This window comes from Ornithorhynchus anatinus, chromosome 15 (assembly GCF_004115215.2).
Source record: "Ornithorhynchus anatinus isolate Pmale09 chromosome 15, mOrnAna1.pri.v4, whole genome shotgun sequence".
Classification (NCBI taxonomy): domain Eukaryota; kingdom Metazoa; phylum Chordata; class Mammalia; order Monotremata; family Ornithorhynchidae; genus Ornithorhynchus; species Ornithorhynchus anatinus.
The window spans coordinates 13,037,830-13,056,382 of record NC_041742.1 but is presented as its reverse complement, the minus strand read 5'-3'; the positions used below and the strand labels follow the sequence as shown (position 1 = coordinate 13,056,382).

The 18,553-nt window shown below is 48.8% G+C and overlaps 1 protein-coding gene across 7 annotated transcripts in view; it reads left to right on the top strand.

Annotated features, from left to right (window-relative positions):
* The window catches only part of DMD (dystrophin), a 660,617-nt gene that overhangs the window by 464,272 nt on the left and 177,792 nt on the right, over positions 1–18,553 (top strand). For all 7 annotated transcript variants that reach the window (XM_039914163.1, XM_039914164.1, XM_039914160.1 and 4 more), the window contains 4 exons: positions 886–1,033; positions 1,692–1,841; positions 11,344–11,508; positions 14,875–14,976. In XM_039914163.1, the coding sequence (XP_039770097.1) occupies positions 886–1,033; positions 1,692–1,841; positions 11,344–11,508; positions 14,875–14,976 (565 nt within the window). The remainder of the gene's footprint in view (positions 1–885; positions 1,034–1,691; positions 1,842–11,343; positions 11,509–14,874; positions 14,977–18,553) is intronic.

Here is an 18,553-nt window from a genome sequence, read left to right as displayed (position 1 = left end):
GGTTTGAATCCCGGCTCTGCCGCCTGCCAGCTGTGTGACTTTAGGCAAGTCACTTAACTTCTCTGTGCGTCCGTTACCTCACCTGTAAAATGGGGGCTAATAATAACAGTAATAATATCAATAATGTTGGTAGTTGTTCAGCACTTACTATGTGCCGAGCACCGTCCCAAGCGCTGGGGTAGATACGGGGTAGTCGGGTTGTCCCACGTGAGGCTCACAGTCTTAATCCCCATTTTACAGATGAGGTAATTGAGGCACCGAGAAATTAAGTGACTTGCCCAAAGTCACACAGCTGACATGGGGTGGAGCCGGAATTAGAACCCAAGACCCCTGACTCCTAAGCCTGTGCCATTTCCACTGAGCCACGTTGCTTCTAAGACTAAGACTGTGAGCCCCACTTGGGACAACCTGATAACCTCGCATCTACCCCAGTGCTTAGAAGAGTGCTTGGCACATAGTAAGCGCTTAACAAATACCACTATTATTATCATTTATTATATTATTAAAGCACTATGTGTTAAGACCCGGATAGAGTCAAGATACTCAGAATGGACCCAAGCCCCCATCCCACACGGCAAAGGAGACAGATTTCATGGCTTTTCCCCACTAGATAGTAAGCCCCTTGAAGGCAGAGATCATATCTACATACTTTATCGTACTCTCCAAAGCTACAGTCCTTTGCGCACAGTAAGCGCTCAATAAATAACACCGATTGACTGAGGAAACCGAGGCTCAAAGTAAACGACTTGCCTAAGGCCACACAGCCAGGGTTAGAACCCAGGTCTCCCGAATCTCGGCCCCGCGCCTCCGCCACCAAACCCTGTGCTCTGTTTCCTTTTAAGTGTCCCGGGCCCCTAATCGGGACTTGCTTCTCCTTTCCTCCAGACTAGAGGAAGAAAAGAATATCTTGTCGGAATTTGGAGACGACTTAAAGGAATTTGTTTCGTGGCTGGAGGAGTCCGAGAGTATTGTTGCTCTTCCCCTGGAACCCGGCAATGAAGAGCAGCTCGCCGAAGCCCTTGGGAAAGTGAAGGTATCTGCTTGCCTCTTTCCCCAGAGTCCTGCCTAGTTCAGGTCCATCCAGCTGGACCTCTGGGCTGGGTTGTTCCCTGCATTTCTGCCCCGAGACACCCTTCCCTCGTCCTCGCCCGTCCCGCCGTCGACCCCCGGCCCACGTCCTACCTCTGCCCTGGAACGCGCCTCCCTCCTCACATCTGCCAAACTATCACACGTCCCCCCCGCCCCCCCTTCAGAGCCCTACCGAAAGCCGACCGCCTCCAGGAGGCCTTTCCAGACTGAGCCCCTTTTCCTCTGCCCCTCCTCCCATCCCGGCCCACAGCACTTGAATATATATGTACGTACTTATTATCCCGTTTATTTTATAAATGCTGGGTATATATGCATAATTCTATTTATTTATATTGAGGTTATTGACGCCTGTTTACTTGCTTTGTTTTGGTTTGCTGTCTGTCTCCCCCCTTCTAGACCGTGAGCCACTTGGGGCTCCAATCTTAATCCCCATTTTACAGCTGACGTGAATGAGGCCCAGAAAAGTTAAGTGATTTGCCCAAGGTCTTTCTGCAGGCCAGGGGCAGAACTGGGATTAGAACCCAGATCCTCCTGACCCCCAGGCCCAATCGCTACCCAATAAACCACACCGCTTCTCATGTCGCGGTATTCTTTCGTTTCAGTCACGTGTGGAGGAGCTGCCTCCACGGCAGGAAATCCTGAAAAAGTTAAACGTAACAGGAAAGGGTGCCCTCACCAGTGTGGCCACCCCTCCGGGAGAGCAAGACCAGCTGGACAGTCAGCTCCAAGCCGCCAACCTCCGTTGGACTCAGGTCAGCCCGCTGTGGCAGCTCTTGGCCCCCGACGGGGTGCCGTCGCTGCTGTTTTGGGGACCTTGGGAGGGCTGGCTCGGACACGGTGTGGTTCACGCAGAGGGGGGCGGATGGACGCGGGAGCGTGAGACGATGTATCCTGCGACGGCCCCCGTCGTGACTTTGGAAGGAAGAGCCGGAGGGGCGACTGGGGCCAACCGTCGGCTGTTGAGCTACTGGCTGTTATGTGCCAGGCACCGTGCTAAGTGCTGGGGTAGGTACCCAGACCCTGTCCCACATAAGGCTCACAGTCTCAGTCCCCATTTTACAGATGAGGAAACGGAGACACAGAAAAGTGAAATGACTCGCCTGAGTTCACACAGCAAGCAAGTGGCGGTGGAGCTGGGTTTAGAGCTCAGCTCCTTCTGACTCCCAGGTCCGGGCTGTAGTCACTAGGTCACGCCGCTGGGTCAGAGGTCTTTCTTACTGCCCCATGTTTGTCTTCAGAACAGATGCTTCTCTACCAGCAGGAGATTGCATGATTTAGAGTGGAGTTCAATTAATGGTGGCCATTTAATATTTTAACCAAATATTTAACCAAACGTAGGACCGGTAAATTCGCATCATCTGTAACCTGTAAGCGTATTATGGGCAGGGATCATCTCTACCTCATGGTGCCTCAAGTAAGCACCCAATACCTATTTTCGATTGACTGAAGAGTGGAGTGACGGCAGGCCCTTCTGGATACGGTCTCACCGCCAATCGTCGGTATTTACTGAGTGCTTAATGTGTGCGGGGCACGGAATTGGGCTCTTGGGAAAATACAGTAAAATGGAGTTGGTGGACAAGTGTATTGGATGGCAGGTTTAGGAAGAATGATGATAATTGTGAATTTTAAGTACTTGAGATGTTCCAAGCACTCCTTTAAGCATTAGGGTAGATACGGCATAATTCACTCAGACACAGTCTCTGTCCCACGTGGATCTCGCAGAATTAATAAGAAGAGAAATAGATATTTAGTGCCCATTTTGCCGATGAGAAAAGAATAATAACGATGGCGTCTGTTAAGCGCTTACTATGTGCAAAACACCGTTCTAAGTCTGTTTCCTACCCACATGGAGACCTGAGCGCTCAGTAGGGTGTCACCGCTGGTCAGCACTCCAAACCGGCCGAGGCGTAGGCCGGGACATTCATTCATTCGATCATGCACATTGAGCGCTTACTGTGTGCAGAGCACTGTCCTAAACACTTGGGCGGAAGCACAATACAACGATAAACAGACACATTCCCTGCCCCCAATAAGCTCACGTTGCCTGGCAGAGAGGGTCAGCCTTTTAGGGGACGATACGCCCAAAAGCCGGGTCCCTGTCCACCTGGAGTCAGTGGGCAGGGATTGTCTCTATCTGTTGCCGAACTGTCCATTCCAAGCGCTTGGTACAGTGCTCTGCACATAGTAAGCGCTCAATGAATGCTATTGAATGAATCAAAGCAAGTGACCCGTCTGGAGCAGTGGGTCCCCACGGCAGGGCTCACCTGTTCGGGAAACCTCTCCAAAATACCACAGAACATCAGTCTCCTCACCTGCAGGGATGGGGGCGGGGGGGGGTGGTCACTTTGCACCGGCTCTCGACCCAGCCCGCGTCTCCAACCGACTCTGGGCACTCAATAAATTGCCGCTGCTACGACTCTGCAACCAATAGGCTCCCCGCTACACTGGTGGACACAGAGTAGATACTGAGCACAGTATCTGGCCAAGGTAGATACTTCAGGTGACGCTTTACCCAAGACGGAGTCTAGAACAGAATTTTTCCCAAGTAGGGCCCCAGTAGAGCAGTCCACGCGTATTCGTTTCTTGACAGATGCCGTTGTTGATGGTGAAGGAAGTGGGATAGCAATGAAAGAGGTCTGCTCTTCCGTAACATTAAGCTTCTTCCGTTTCCAAATGAACATCTGAATGTTTCAGCTTGATCGTTATATTTTATCAATTCACCGATCCCAGTCCTGAGCTTGTACATCAGCTGGCTGTGGTGAAATCCATACCTTAGATTTGTTAGATGACTTACGCTAACTCCTAGGGAGTATTTCCCAAGGAAAAAAAGATGCAGCCTTGTCTGCTCAATGTTGTGTTTTCTAATAGGAAAAAATACTATGTATGGAAATAAGTCTTTCAAAACAGTAAAAGAAGAAGAAGAGCTTGTTTTCACAGAACTCCATTGTCCTTTAGAGCAGAAAATTCTGTTCGGGCTCTTGAAACTAGGCACTGCTTTGGAAATCTGCATTGATTTGGAAATTTGCTTTTCTCCAAAAGAGAGTTTCCATTCCATTGGCTGAACTCATATTGCTTTTTTTGTCAGAGTTATATCTTGAGAGTTCTATGAGCACCTCAGAAAAGGTGTATAACAATTCTGAATATTTATAACAATTCTGAATATTCTTCAAGTAATTATCTGGAATATATTTTGCTAACTTCTTTTATTTTCCCTCTATAATATTGCTTTGACTTAATTTGACAGGGTGCTTCATAAATATTCATTCTTTAAAATAAATTAAGCAGGCTTTGTGCTAAAGTCAATATTGAGTTTGCTAATGAAAATAGTTAAGTTAATTAACTAACTGGCAACCCTAACTGAACCTCTCCGAAGTTATTTCCCATAGTGATGGTTTGTCATGAAGAAATGATGCATGAAAATCCAATACTTTTTATACTCTCTTGTTCTCACCCTTTAAATTGGCACTTAACGTGTTACAACCTGTTGGAGGAAATGTAATTACGGGATCACCACGCTTTGTGGCTAGGTAAAAGATAAAGACCTATGGAATTAAGTCAGTGTATCGACTCTCATTTGGAAAGAGGAAAGGGAGGCTGCTGGAAGAGGACGGTGCAGATGTCGCAGTTTGCCGAGCGACAGAAAAGCAAGAAATAGTCTGCAAGGACTGGGACACCCGACTGTATCTTAAGTGCTGTGCGAACAGCTGAGGGAAGCCAATAAAGGAATCTGAGAACTGATCTCTGCTCCAGGGTTTACAATCTACTGGTGAATCTCGCTCCCTCTCCCTTACTCTCTTTCTCTCCCTCCCTTTATCCCCCTTTATCCCCCGTCTCTTACTCTCTCCCTCTCCCTTTCTCCCTATCTCTCTCACTCTTTCACCCCCAACCCCAGTGTAAGAAATACCTGGGCAGAAGCCATCGGCAAATGAAGAGAGGGAGAGCCGGGGATCTCTGAAGACAATATTCCACGACTGACTAGTGATAAACAGGAGGAAGAGGTTTGATCGGTGGAAGCCGAGAAAACATCGCCCGAGTTGGCCAGAGAGGGTCACTGGTAACCTCAGTGAGAGGGCTGTAAGTGGAGGAGTCAGGACAGACTGTTGGTCGCTAAGAATGCCGATGGTTGGGATTTGTGGAGAGAGGAGAGGAAGAGGTAGAGAACCAGAGTTAAGCAGTACACTCAAGGTGCAGAGGTATGAATGGTAGAGGGTGAGAGAGAAAGAGAGATCGAGGCAGAAAGCTAAGTAGATCGTGTTGTTTCCCCTTTTCCAAAAAAACAGGCTTATTCTCCTCTGTAGACTGTAAGCTCCCTGTGGCCGGGGATCACGTTTACCAACATTGTTGGATGGTACTTGGCCAAATGCTTTATACGGTGTTCTGCACAAATTAAGCGCTCAATAATGCCGTTGAATGACAGGCCAATCCCTAACCGTTGAGCCCTCTCCCACCTTCTGTGCTGAACGGTAGACTGCGATTAACTTCCACTCAACAGACCTAGTGGAAAGAACACGGGCCCGGGAGTTGGGGTTCCGCATCCTGAATCCGGCTCTGCACCAGCCTGCTTGGTCTGGGCCTCCATTTCTCATCTGTAAAATGGGAATTCGGTGTCTGTTCCCCTCCTGTTTAGACTGTGAGTCCCCATGGGACCGGGACTTTGCCCAACCTCATTACCTTCTATCTATCCCAGCGCTTGGTAGGGTGCTTAACAAATCCCATAGTTATACAGAAAGAACTTTCTTTGCCGATCCCTAACTGTACCCTCATGTGGTGTCCTGAATAATGATAATAGTAATGATTGAGGGCATCTGTTATGTGCTTACTATGCGATAAGCAGTGTTTTAAGCACTGGGGTAGGTACAAGCTAATCAGGCTAGATACCCTCCCTGTCCCGCATGGGGCCCACCATCTTAACCCCCCATTTTACAGATGAGGGAACTGAGGTGCAGAAAGGTGCCGTGACTTACCCAGGGTCACTCAACAGGAAAATGGCAGAGCTGGGATTAGAACCCAGGTTATTCTAATGGGCTGGATTCTCTGGGCTCGTTCTGAATCACAGTTTTCTATGAGGCATGGGGATAGAATACTTCAAATTCAGCCAGGACATAACCTGGCTCAGCAATGGGTTTGTTGGATGGTCAGGAGTCATGCAAGGGACATCTGCCACCCGCCCCCCCCCCCACTCAATGTGAACTACAGAAAATGACCAAAAGCATGTGGAAGGCCCATTTGTAGTATATTTGGTTCCTTTCGTCTATAACGAAGAATAACATTTGCCATGATAAAGTTATTCTCATAGGTGAAGGCCAGAGAAATGGGATTTCTGAGTGATTTTTTGCTCCTGGTTTCAATTTAAGAATAATAATTATGGGGGTTTTTTAAGCGTGTACTCCGTGCCAACTATTGTTCTAAACTCTGAGGTAGATACGAGTTAATCATGTTGGACATAGTCTCTATCCCTCGTGGGTCTCACACTTTTAATCCCCATTTTACAGATGAAGTAACTGAGGGCGGAGAAGTAAAGTGACTTGTCCAAGGGTAAACAGCAGACAAGCGGTGGAGCTGGGATTAGAGCCCAGTTCCTTCTGACTTCCAGGCCCATGGTCTATCTGCCAGGCCGTGCGGCCTCTCATTATTTGGGAGAACAATTCGCCCTAAATCCAAATCTGAGTACCGGCGGGCGAATCGATGGTGACCATCCACTGTCCAAAGAGTTCTGATCTTCTTTACAATCTAATCTCTCACCAGTTTGCAAATTTAGTCTTTCAAATACTCACCGTAGAGCGTCAGCTCCTCCAGGGCAGGTATCGAGTCTGTTTAGTCAGTTGGACCCTCCCAACCACCTATTCTCTGTACACAGTCAGCGCTTAAAATCGATCAGCGATATTTATTTGGTCATTTTTCTTCAAGAACTTTTAAGTATGCCAGGGTTAAATAGGAAGTACCGTTAAGGTTGAGACACCTTACCTCCCTCTTTCATCCACCCACTACTCTCTGTATTTGATTCCAGGTAAACACTTTATTGTCCCCCAAACAAAATCATTTTGAACAAGGTCGGAAAATTGCCAATTCTCAAGCAACTTTTCATTTAGACGTATCCTGCCTCATTTGGTTCTATTATGTCAAATACTGACTGTTCTTTTTCTCTTCTCTGAAGTAGTTTCGGTGAGTACAGCAATTTGGGTTGCAATTAGTGAGGAGGAGCTGAAGTTTGAAGATGTCTGGGATTGGGATGGCCGTGAAGTATTTGTGGGGCTCAGCCCGATCCCTGGGGTCTCGGCCTACTCCCGGCTCTGGGACCGGCCCGTTTGCTGGGCGGTGGTCCTGCTCCTCAAATACCACCCCCTGAAACCACCCCTAGTCCCCATCAGAGCTAGAAGACCTCCCTAAACCCCTGAAATTGCACACTGGGCTCAAAACCGACTTTCCAAGTATGACAACACCCTAAAACTGGATGTTAGGGGTGGGAGGGTTGTGTCTTCCTCCCTCCGTCTCTGCCCCCTTGAACCAGCTCTAACCACAAGTCACTCTGGCACCAGTGCAAAAATCTCACCGTATCAAAGACCTTCAAGCACTCTGGCTTTATGATAGACCCTCTCGGGGAGTCTTAATTCGTAGACACTCTCCCCGCCAAGAAGGTGAGAAGGTGGAAGAGCTTGATCACTTAGTCTGTTAATGATTTTAAGGGCCCTAATGCCACTTTGCTGGGAATGTTTTTCAACCGATCGATAGTATTTATTGAATGCCTACTGTGTGAAGAGTCCAGTAATGACAAGTTGGGAGATAATAATTGTGGTATCTGTTAAGCACTTACTATGTGCCAAGCCCTGTTCTAAGCGTTGAGGTAGATACAGATTAATCAGATCGGGGCTTACAAATTTAATCCCCATTTTACAGATGAGGGAACTGAGGCACTGAGAGGTAAAGTGACTTGCCCAAGGTCACGCAGCAGAAATGTGGCAGATCTGGGCTTAGAACGCACATCCTTTGCCCTCCAGGCCTGCACTCTTTCGGTACAGTCGGAAGACACGATCCCTGTCCTCGAGAAGCGGACAGTTGACCTGGAGGTAACGCCTAAGATCCCTCTCAGGATCCCATCTGGAGAGTTGCCAGTACTCTACCGGTCTCATCTTTGTGTGAGAGAGTCAAGCAGGGGCATACCCCTTCCATTTCTAGCTTGGGCAGCAGCTAGCAATGGAAGACAAAAAGCTACAAGTGAAAACTAACCTGTGCCGGGCAGCAGCGGCACGGGAGAGAGTCGAGGGCGGAGACCCAAGATCAGTGCGCGGGAGGCGTCAGCGGTAAACCACTTCCTTATTTTTACCAAGAAAACTCTGTGGATACGCCATCGAAACAATCGCGGATGGAGGTGGGGAGTTCTGGGAGACGTGTGTCCGTGGAGCGTTACGGGTTGGAGACGTCTTGACAGCATTAGACGATATAAGAACTTGTGAGACTGCTAGAGAAGCCGAAGATGACGGCCTCTGGACTGCTCGGATACCATTCGAACAGCCGGTAGAGCAATGGGAATAGAGGCTTGAGACTCATTTGCTTCGTGGCTATATGAGGGTCTATTCACTCATTCATTCAGTCATATTTATTGAGCGCTTACTGTGTGCGGAGTACGGTACGAAGAGCCCGGCGGGTACAGTTTGGCAACAAATAGAGACAATCCCTACCCAACGACGAGCTCACAGTCTAGAAGAGGGGAAACAGATGACAAAACAAAGTAAAACACCTAGACAGGCTTCAATGGCATCAGGAGAAATAGATAGAATTATAGATATAGACACATCATTAATAAAATAAATAGAATAATAAATTCGTCCCTAGCGGAGCCCCGTCTCAACGGCGGACAGACTGGGCGGGCTGAAGGGTGGAGCAGGAAGGGAGGGAGGCAGCAGGGGCCAGCGGTGTGGCTCGAGGTGGGGGAGACCCGTCGGTGCGACGGGGAGCCGGCCTCGGCCGCCGGCACTGTGGGAGGGGGTCGCTCCCGGCCACTCGCTGGTCACTGGAAGCAGCGTGGCCTAGTGCCTAGAGCACGGGCCTGGGAGTCAGAAGGTCATGGGTTCTAATCCCGGCTCCGCCCCTTGTCTGCTCTGTGACCCGGGGCGAGTCACTTCACTTTCCTGAGCCTCAGTTACCTCATCTTTAAAATGGGGATTGAGACTGTGAGCCCCAGGTGGGAGAGGAACTGTGGCCAACCTGATTTGCTTGTATCCACCCAACTGTTTAGTAGCGGGCATATAGTAAGCGCTAACAAATGCTATAGTAATAATAATTCTGCTCCCCCCGACCCGCCTGCTCTGGAATAGCCGGAGGGCAGAGAGTTTTGGAGTCTCTGGACTGCGAGCTTATTGTAGACAGCAGTGTGTCTATTGTTATGTGGTACTCTCCCAAGCGCTTAATACAGTACCCGGCACTCTAAAAGTGCTCAATAAATACAATTGAATGAATGAATGAATGAATGAAAGAATGCATCTCTCTCTGCCCGTGTCTGTGTACCTATGATACTTTAGGTTAATAGAAATGGGTGCTGAAAGTGCCGTGGTTTACGTGATCATCCATTAATTTACTCAATTTATCAAATATTATTTGCCCCCTTTTCAAGCAACTTTTGAAGCTTCGGAGAAGCGGTGAGGCTTGGCGGATAGAGCACGGGCCTGGGAGTCATAAGGAATTTCTACTGTGTACCTGGAACGTAGGGAGCACGTGACAGTTACCGTTAAAAAAAATAGTTCTACCTTTTCCGATCAAAGTCTAATTTTTATTTTGGTGGCAGCTTAACCCTTCTATTTAGCCTAGTAATGGGATTTTAAGGATTGCATATTTGAGAGTATAGGGTTATTTTCACTGGTCTCTTCATTCAAGTGAGCAAAATTCATTTTTTTCTCATTAATATTGCCCCGGACAATTTTGGTAGCTCTGAAGTGGGTCTGGTGGGAGTGGTCGTCTCAAGTCCAGCAGGATGAACAGGAAGCAGAGACTGCGTTTTCCTTTTCCGGACTGGTCCCCTCCATTCTTGGACTTCAGGGAAAAGCTGGAGCATCCATGCCAAGAGCCGCTGAGCAGAGTAATCCAAGCAGAGGCCCCCGTGATCCGGCCAGTATGCTACCTGCACACTCCCGTTAGCTCCGTGGAGCAGGTTATCCATTTCTGGAAGCTCACGATGTGCTAGGGAAAGAGGCAGGTTCACGGTCGCAAGTCTCCATTTTCCCCTTTTAATTCATCGGTGTTGTCATGGAAACCATCGGTGCATTTCTGTCTCCCGTGGATTTAGATTTATTGTCTTCTGTAAATGATTCATCATTAGGGACTCGTAGGGTGGAATCCATCTCTGGTACTGCGTAATCGGAAAGCCGCAGGAGCAGCCAACTCAGTGATGCGGCGGGAGAAGCAGCGTGGCCTAGTAGAAGGAGCACAGATGTGGGAGTCGGAGGACCTGGGTGCTAATCCCAGCTCCGCGACTTATCTGCTGTGTGACCTTGGGGGAGTCATTCACTTTTCTTTGGGCCGCAGTTACTTCATCTGTAAAATGAGGATTAAGATGGGGACAGGGACGGGGCCAGGGACTGTGTCCAACATGATTTTCATCTGTCTACCCCAGCACATAGTCCAGAGCCTGGCAAATAGTAGATGCTTGATAAGCGGCATTAAAAATAAAAAAATGGTGTGTAACCCAAAGGGGAATTCATCGTTTTACATCTCTCAGCGACCTGCCATATTGCCCCATCAGAAATGGAAGCTGGGGGCCAGGGGAGAGGTCTGAGGAGCCCCCAGAGCCTCATAGTGAAATGCCCAGGTGGATTTAGGCACCCTGGCCTATCAGGCAGCCCGTGGAGGGAAGCAGAAGGACACCAAAATTCAGACCTGCAGATCACCTTTCCCTTCATCTCGTTGGACTGATAGTCGGGAGACCCTAAATTCAGACCTGCAGATCACCTTGGCCTTCATCTCGTTGGACCCGTAACCGGAAGACAAGGTTGTAATCCTTGCCCGACACTGACCTACTCTGGGAGACCTTGAGCAAATCTCTTAACCTCTCGAGGCCGCGGTTTCGTTTGTAAATTAGGGATAAGATTCCCGGGTTCCTTCTCTCTTTGACCGTGAGCCTCACGTGTCACAGGGACTGGGTGTGATACTTTTATCTTGTATCTATATACCCTAGTGCCTAGCACAGCGCTTGACCTGTAGTTAACGCTTAAACACCATCATTATTACTCAGAAAATATTTTAATCATATTTTTTCCCTTCCAGGTTTCCCAAGATTTGCCTGAGAAACAGAAAGAAATTGAGCTTCTGCTGAAAAGCTTTGGGCAATTCGAAGACCAGTTAAATCAGCTGACAGAGTGGCTCTCCCCTTTAAAGAGCCGATTGGAGTTTTATCACCAAACCGGCCAAGCCGAAGCCCCGGACATTAAGGTGACTTTGTTTATCTTTTCATGATGTTGCAATGTTTCATTCATTCAGCTGTAGCTGTTACCTCAGGCCGGACAGTAAAAATTCTTAAAAGTTACAATTCTTTTATTCTGAAATTCTCTATTCTAAAAGTTAAAAAGTAAAAAGTTAAAATTCTTGCCGGGTCCCGATTTTTCCAGTTCCTTAGAGTATCACCTTCCCCTCCCACCATCTTTCTTTCCTCCGCTCTTTTCCTCTTTGTGCCTAGAGGCCTCATCTTTTCTTAGTCACACACGGTCAGATCCTCACTCCCGTGCCTATATCCCTGTTGTTGATTATTGGGTGATGTACCGAGTCTGTTGATTTGGAAGACCTTCCCGGTGGAGTGGAAGCATCTTTTCAATCTCCTGATCTATACTCCAGCATGAATACCTAGAAAAAAATTGGCTAGACAATACCCCCAACCGTGCATCCCTTCCTTACTGCCTAGACAATGGGATATGGATCAGAAGAAGCACCCTTGGCTTGACTCCAGTTTAAGCGGTCACCTCTCAATATTCTATGTTTTGTTTTCTCTTCTAACAGTCAATCATTCAGTGCTATTTATTGAGCATTTACTGGGCAGATTACTGTACTAAATGCCTGGGAAAGTATAGTTCGACAGATTGGTAGACCCCATCCCTGCCCACAAGGAGTCAGACAGTCAGTGGTATTTACTGAGTGTTTACTGTGTGCAGAACACTGTACTAAGCACATGAGAGAGTTACAATATAACAATAATAATAATAATAATGTTGGTATTTGTTAGGCACTTACTATGTGCAGAGCACTGTTCTAAGCACCGGCGTAGATACAGGGTAATCAGGTTGTCCCACGTGAGGCTCACGGTTAATCCCCATTTTACAGACGAGGTAACTGAGGCACAGAGAAGTTAAGTGACTCGCCCACAGTCACACAGCTGACAAGCGGCAGAGCCGGGAGTCGAACCCATGACCTCTGACTCCGAAGCCCAGGCTCTCTTCACTGCGCCCCGCTGCTTCCCCGATGCACTGTAACAATGTAACAGACATTCCCGCAACACAACAGACTTACAGTCGAGAGGATGACCTTACGATTTAGAGGAGCTTACAGACATTAAAATTGACCAGGCATAGGGGAAATGCTTGAGTATGAGGATATTTCATTTGTTCTGTGGAACTGGGGTGAGTATCAAAGTGCTTAAAGGGGCCACAGCCGGGTTCATAGTCTGTGCAGAGGGGAGGGCGGATAGGGAAAATGAAGGACTTAGTCTGGGAAGACCTCTTGGAAGAGATGGGATTTTAGCAGGGTTTTGAAGGTGGGGAGAGTGGCCGACTCTGAAAGGAGAGGGAACCCCACGCCGCTGGGAGAAGATGGTCAAGGGGTCGATGGTGGGGTAGATGAGATTGAGGTACTGGTTGGTATTGGAGGAGCGGAGTGTGTGAGTTGGTTTGAGGTAGGAAATGTGCGAAGCAAAATTCATTCATTCAGTAGTATTTATTGAGCGCTTACTGTGTGCAGAGCACTGTACTAAGCGCTTGGAATGTGAGCAGATTCTGGCAAATGAAGTTCTTGGGCAGCAGATGTTGTACGCTGTACTTCCCGTCGGTGCCACCGGCCCTCGATTCTCCTGTGCCAGGGCCAGGACGGTTCCATCTAGGTCGGCTTCCGCAGTTTCCCTTCGTCGGGAATGACTAACTTAGTTTGAAGTCTGGTGTCCTTTTGCACTTGTTTTTCCCATGGCTGGTTTCCCTAAATCCTGTATTTTCCTTTTGTTTAATATTCTACTTGTCATGGCTGTAGGTGACTGAGAATGAGAGACAGAGACAGAGAAATTGAGTTGTAGAATTTCACTTAAGAATGACTCCTTGTAGAGACTAGATGAGGAATTTAGAGCCTCAGCTAATTTAACTGGACCTCAGTATGTTAAGAAAAGCACACTAATTTTTCTAAACACAGTTATCCACATGACTGACATTTCTTTAAAATAACATATTCACCCATCACATCACTGTGGCGCGGTGCTTCGTAGAAGTTTTCGGATGGAGAAATGATTGGACGAAGGGAAGGAGTTCTCCAAAAGGCAGCCTATGAAAGACAGCAATGGGGAATCTTTTTTCCTCCAGGAAGCTCACTCACTCCCAGCATCTCGACAGCTGGTGGTTAAATGACACAACGGGGTGAATAGAAATGTCTGCAGTGGGGTAGAATGGAACGGGAGAACCGAGAAGCATTTTGGACGAGTAAAGTAGTGGAATGAAGGAATAGAGGGGAGCCAGAGAATCGTCCCGTCTCTTCAGCCGCCGCCTGTAAGGTGACACTGGGGGGGGGGGGGAACGTGTCACCGCTGTCACCGCCCAGGTGTTGAAAAAGGCATCGAAGTGGTGAATATCTGCAGGATGGAGCGTTTCCTTTAGAGCGGAAGCTCCTCGAAGGCAGGGAACGTGGCTGCTGCTTCTGTGGTATTTTTCCAACGCTGAGTATAGAACACTGCATTAAGCGCTCAATACATGGCATTGCTACAACTTCTGTGGTTTCCTCGGACAGCGAGGATCTCTGGAAAATCACCCATTCCTCTCAGACTTCTTTTCCGGGCCCAACGACGTAGATCCATTTCACCTTTCCTCTGGGCCTGATTTAATCTTAACTCATTAGCGGTTCGTAGTCCGGGCTGTTTTTCTTAAAAATGGCCTTTTCCTTTTAAGAGAAAATGAATAATAACGATAACTTGAGAAGTTATTTGGCTATTTATTATTAGCTGCCTTCCCTCTAAATCATTATTGACCCAAAAAGCCAGGTAAGAGAATTTTGAGAGTTTAAGTTTATAGAGTTTGTCAAGTGGGATGACGGGGTCAAAATAAATGAGATGGTTTTCGCTAATAATATACCCAAGAGAATCCAATACAGGCCTGTGGATGAATTATCCTTCACATCATCCCATTGGCGACTTGTCAGAAATAAAAGTGTTAGCTTATCGGCTGGGGGAAGCGAGCAGTAATGCAGAGATATTCGCATTCCATTTCGCAGCTCTCTGGCTCAGTGAGAAGCCGAGACGCGGTGTCATTTCCGAGAAGACCCCGTTTATCATTTGCGGCGGAGGAGGGAGGCTGTGGTGGCATTGGGCCGGGGGGGTGTTGGGGGAGAAGGGCGGTTTCTCTTGAATTTTCAGTGACCGTTCTCTCTCGGATCCTCCAGCGACGTTCCCCCAAACCCTTTTTCCTCCTCTCTGCAAAAAGAAGTGAATCCGTGACGTTATGTGAAGTCTCTAAGGAAATGTTTTAATTTAGCGCTTTAATTGCGGTTGTACAATGAATGCATCGCCTCTTGTGACGGTGCGTTTTTTTCCTTCCCCATTGCCCCCACGGTCCCCAGGACACCGAAGCAGCGGTTCGAGCCAAGCGGCCGGATGTGGAGGGGATCTTGTCCAAGGGGCAGCAGTTATACAAGGACAAACCAGCCAGTCAGCCGGTGAAGGTAACGAAGCCGCCGCAACAGCCCTCCCTGCGCAATGGGCCGCTCTTCCCCGGGTGTGGACGCTCGTCCCTGACGGGGCCCGTTTATGAGATAAAGTCGGGGACTGTCTCGGTGGCGGCAGCCACGGTGTCGCCTGCTATTCAGCTCCCTTCGGAAAGATCCATCAATCCATCGTATTTATTAAGTGCCTACCCTGTGCTGAGCATTGTACCGAGCAGTAGATCTTGGTCTCTTTCTCCATGCTGCGGCATTACGTTGCCACAGATACTCGTTTCTGTCTCGGTGCTCCTCCGCCCCCATGAAATAGTTGTCCATCAACATAGGCGACGATCTTCTTGGCAGCCCTTTGTTCGTCCAGCAGCACCTCCGATGGGGTTTAATGAGTTCAACAACCTGGTATCCGGGGATATGGAAGCAAGCCTGTCTCCCCTCAGAGATGTTCTCTATCCCAGGGGATTCCAACAGGCAAGGAATGCGTTTGGAAGTGGCAGCTAACTGCCGCTTCTCTTCTGAGGGGAAGTTGGCTAGGCAGAGGATAATAATGATAATAATGATAGTATTGGTTAAGCGTTTACCTGGTGCCGAGCACTGTTCTAAGCGCTGGGGGAGATAGGAGATTATCAGGTTGTCCCACTTGGGGCTCGCAGTCTTAATCCCCATTTTACAGATGAGGTGACCGAGGCACAAGACAACATAAGCGACTTGCCCAGAGTCACGCAGCTGACAAGTGGCGGAGCCGGGATTAGAACCCACAACCTCTGACTCCCAAGCCCGGACTCTTTCCACCGAGCCACGCAGCTTCTCTAAGGATATTCGGCCCTCACCCCCTCCGCCAATCCCTCCTCAATCAATCGGTCAATGGTACTTATTGAGCACCTGCTGTGAGCAGAACACTGTACTGAGTGGTTGGGACAGTTCAGTCCAACAGAATACTCCTGCCGGTGTGAAGGGTTGTCGGGGCCAGAACTGGTCAGGGAGAAAGGACAGAGAAGCAGCACCACCCGCGAAGGCATCACTGAGATGGTCTTTTGGAGAAGCAACGTGGTCTAGTGGTTAGAGCACTGGCCTTGGCGTGACAAGAGCCTGCCTTTTAATCCCGGCTTGACCACTGGTCTGCTGCGTGACTTTGGGTAGGTCACTTTGTTTCTCTGTGCCTCAGTTATCTCATCTGGAAAATGGGAAATGAGACCGAACGCCCCACGCGGGGCATGGACGGTGTCCTATCTGATTTGCCTATATCCCAGCGCTTAGTACAGTACCTGGCACGTAGTAAGTGATTAACAAATGGCCACAAGAAAAAAAGACAGAACCTTGTGATCAAGGAAGGACTGGCGCCCCATCGAGCGTTGGGACCCGATAGGACCGGGGCCCTTTCCCGGGAGTCCCGAGCAGCCTCTTTTTAAATAACATAAGCCTCGGGGAGTGTTGTAATAGAAAGGCCAACTCCTCCAACCTCATCTCTGGATCAGAAATGTTTCCTCTCCGGTTTATGGCTAGAATTCCCGAACTACCCAGGGAGAGTTAAACGTTTCTCCCCAGTTCCACCTGTCCCGCTCCTCATATATGCCACACGGTCAGTCGGTCGATCGAATTTATTGAGCGATGACGGGGTGCGGAGGACTGTACTGAGTGCTTCGGAGAGTACGACCTAACAATATAACAGACACATTCCCTGCCCACGAAGCGCTTACGGACTAGAGGCGGGGACAGGGCAGAGGGCGAGCAGACCGGAGGGCGGCCGACTCGGGTGGACCAGCCGAAGCTCGCTCCCATGAGAGCTACGGAACGGCAGCGTCGCGAGTCATCGTAATTACAGTCAATCACAATCTGGGATGTTTCATTTTCCCAACTGTTTTGTTGTTAATTAGCTAAATTAACAAGCCCGCATGTTTTCTAACCAGAACGCTCCAGAGCGCCGAGAGCTCAGGGGAACGGCCCGGAGGCCTGGTGGACCGGCTTGGAAAAATTTCTCCGGAAAAGAGACCACCGATCCTCTCCCGGGAGGCCTGGGCAGGACCGGAAATGGGGAGGGAGAGCGGGCCTGATGCCCGGAGTCTGGTCCCCACGATCGGGAAGCTGGGGGAGACCGTGAGGGACCAGACCTGCAGAGCGGATGGAGCGGGGTGGATGAGATGAGAAAGGGACCTCCCTCCCCCCATGTGGCCCTGGCCCCGGAGGGGACATACAGTGGCCACCCCCAAACTGAAGGGGCACAGACTGTTTACGGGATGAGGACGAAGCGGGGAGTGGGCAGAAATTGCAGAGGGGACCCCGGAGCCCAAGAGGGTGGAGTGGAGTGTTCCGGGCAGCCACCCTTAAGCCCCAGTGTGGGGAAAGGCAGAACAAGCCATGTTCTGTGGTCTCCCCACTTAGGCCTAAATTCCTCATGAGTAGGGAAGGCGTCACTGCTTTATTCTGTATTTCCCAAGTGGATATTAGAGTGCACCGCCCCCAGGGAGTGCTCAGTAAGTGCTTGCACTGCTCCTTATGATAATTACTGGCGTGGCCCCAGATATCCGTGCTCTTTTCCCAAGAGCTTATGAGCGTTCGGGGGACTCTTGTAGTCCAGGTCATCCAGATAGCAAGAGGCAGAGCTGCTCTTCCAACCCGAGTCTTTCAATCCCTGCTCCCCTTTCCCCCTTGGGTGCATGACACATTTTCAAACCCCGAAGAATCTCGGTACCCCTTAGATGCTTTCCTCTCTCACTTGAATTTACAAAGAACCCCGGTACTGAAAGCAACCATTAACTATTTGTAATTATCTTCAAGACAATAGCAGTTTTGAGTTGATTAGCATCCTCTTCTTCATTAATATTTTTCACCCCTTTCTCTACCCTGTGTATTGGTGCTCCGTGTGAGGAGCTACTAACTCAAGGACTGTGACTCCTTAGTTTTCCTCCCTAAGTGTCTGTGTGTCATATGAGCAGTGTCAAGTACATCAGCTCTGTCCCGGAAAGCTGTTAAGCTGTTCGCTGTTGAACTGTTCACTTCCCTGCTGGACCGGAAGCTTCTTGAGGGCAGGAGGTTGTGTCTGCTAATTCTGGGCTACTATCCCGAGGCCTCGCTTCAGTATTCTGTGCACAGCAGATGCTCAGGAAATAGTGTTGGTTTGTTTAGTTTAGGAAAGAGGCAAATCACCTAACAGGGACATCATCAGGCAAGATGAGGCCATCAGGAAGCTGATGGGCGAAGCCAAAAGACGCCAATCACTTGAAACCTGAAATCCTCAGAAAGTCTTAAAACTCCCCTAAACAGACTGAAGTCTCAGTCTGCAAGAAAACTCTCCATTCACTTTGGTTAAGGTGTGGGTTTGGTTAAGGTTGTTAACACATGCCATCATCGTTATCATTATTATGGGAATTTTCCTCTGATAAATTAAGCCATATGACTTTAAGAATGATCTGACCTTTTAATAGTATTTGTTAAATGCTTACTACATGTCCGGCACTTTACTAAGCGCTAGGGTACAGTCAAGGGAATCCATTTGGACACAGCCCAAGTCCCACATGGGGCTCACAGTCTTAATCCCCATATTACTGATGAGCTGAGCCACAGAGAATTGCCCAAGGTCACACAG